The 830-nt window shown below is 49.4% G+C and overlaps 1 protein-coding gene across 1 annotated transcript; it reads left to right on the forward strand.

The window, feature by feature from the left end:
- Positions 1-213: 213 nt before the first annotated feature.
- Positions 214-825, forward strand: LOC108490392 (olfactory receptor 3A2-like; the record flags this gene model as incomplete). Its single annotated transcript, XM_017796452.1, has 1 exon — positions 214-825. A coding segment is annotated over exon 1 (612 nt), but the record flags the coding sequence as incomplete, so codon positions are not given.
- Between the last annotated feature and the right edge of the window lie 5 nt (positions 826-830).

Consider the following 830-nt stretch of genomic DNA (forward strand, 5'->3'; position numbering starts at 1 on the left):
GTAGCATCAGGCATCTCAGCTAAGAGCAGACTAAAGGCATCAAGGTAATGGGGGTCAGTGAGTAAGTGCGTCCCAGCTCTACCGAGGAAGCATATTCACCTAGACAGGTAGAAGTATAACCATGGGTCTTTGAAGAGAATGACTTAAACCTTTATGCAGAATAAGTGAATAAGCAAGCTGATATGTGCCCTTCTAGGACATTTCTTACAACTCATGGATCCAGAAGCCAGGGCCAACAGGACAACAGTTACTGAATTCGTTCTACTGGGCCTAGTGGAAACAGAAAAGCTACATTCTCTGCTGTTCATAATCTTCTTCTTTGCCTACCTACTCACAGTTGGGGGTAACCTCAGCATCCTGGCAGCCATCTTGGTGGAACCCAAACTCCACACCCCCATGTACTTCTTCCTGGGGAACTTGTCAGCCCTAGATGTTGGTTGTATCAGTGTGACCGTTCCTCCAATGTTGGGTCGTCTTGTGTCCCACACACGTACAATTTTCTATGGTGCCTGCCTCACACAACTCTTTTTCTTCCATCTTTTGGCTGGAATGGATTGCTTTCTGTTGACAGTCATGGCTTATGACCGATTTCTAGCCATCTGCCGGCCTCTGACCTACAGCACCCGCATGAGCCCGACAGTCCAGCGAATTTTGGTGGTTGTGTCCTGGGCCTGTGCCTTCACCAATGCACTGACCCATACTACTGCCTTGAGCACCCTCAACTTCTGTGGACCCAAAGAAGTCAATCACTTCTACTGTGACCTGCCCCAGCTCTTCCAGCTCTCCTGTTCCAGCACCCAGCTAAACGAGCTGCTGCTCTTTGGGGGGGG

The sequence above is a fragment of the Nannospalax galili genome, unplaced genomic scaffold (genome assembly GCF_000622305.1).
Source record: "Nannospalax galili isolate Female #2095 unplaced genomic scaffold, S.galili_v1.0 C48253539, whole genome shotgun sequence".
In the NCBI taxonomy this organism is placed as follows: Eukaryota; Metazoa; Chordata; class Mammalia; order Rodentia; family Spalacidae; genus Nannospalax; species Nannospalax galili.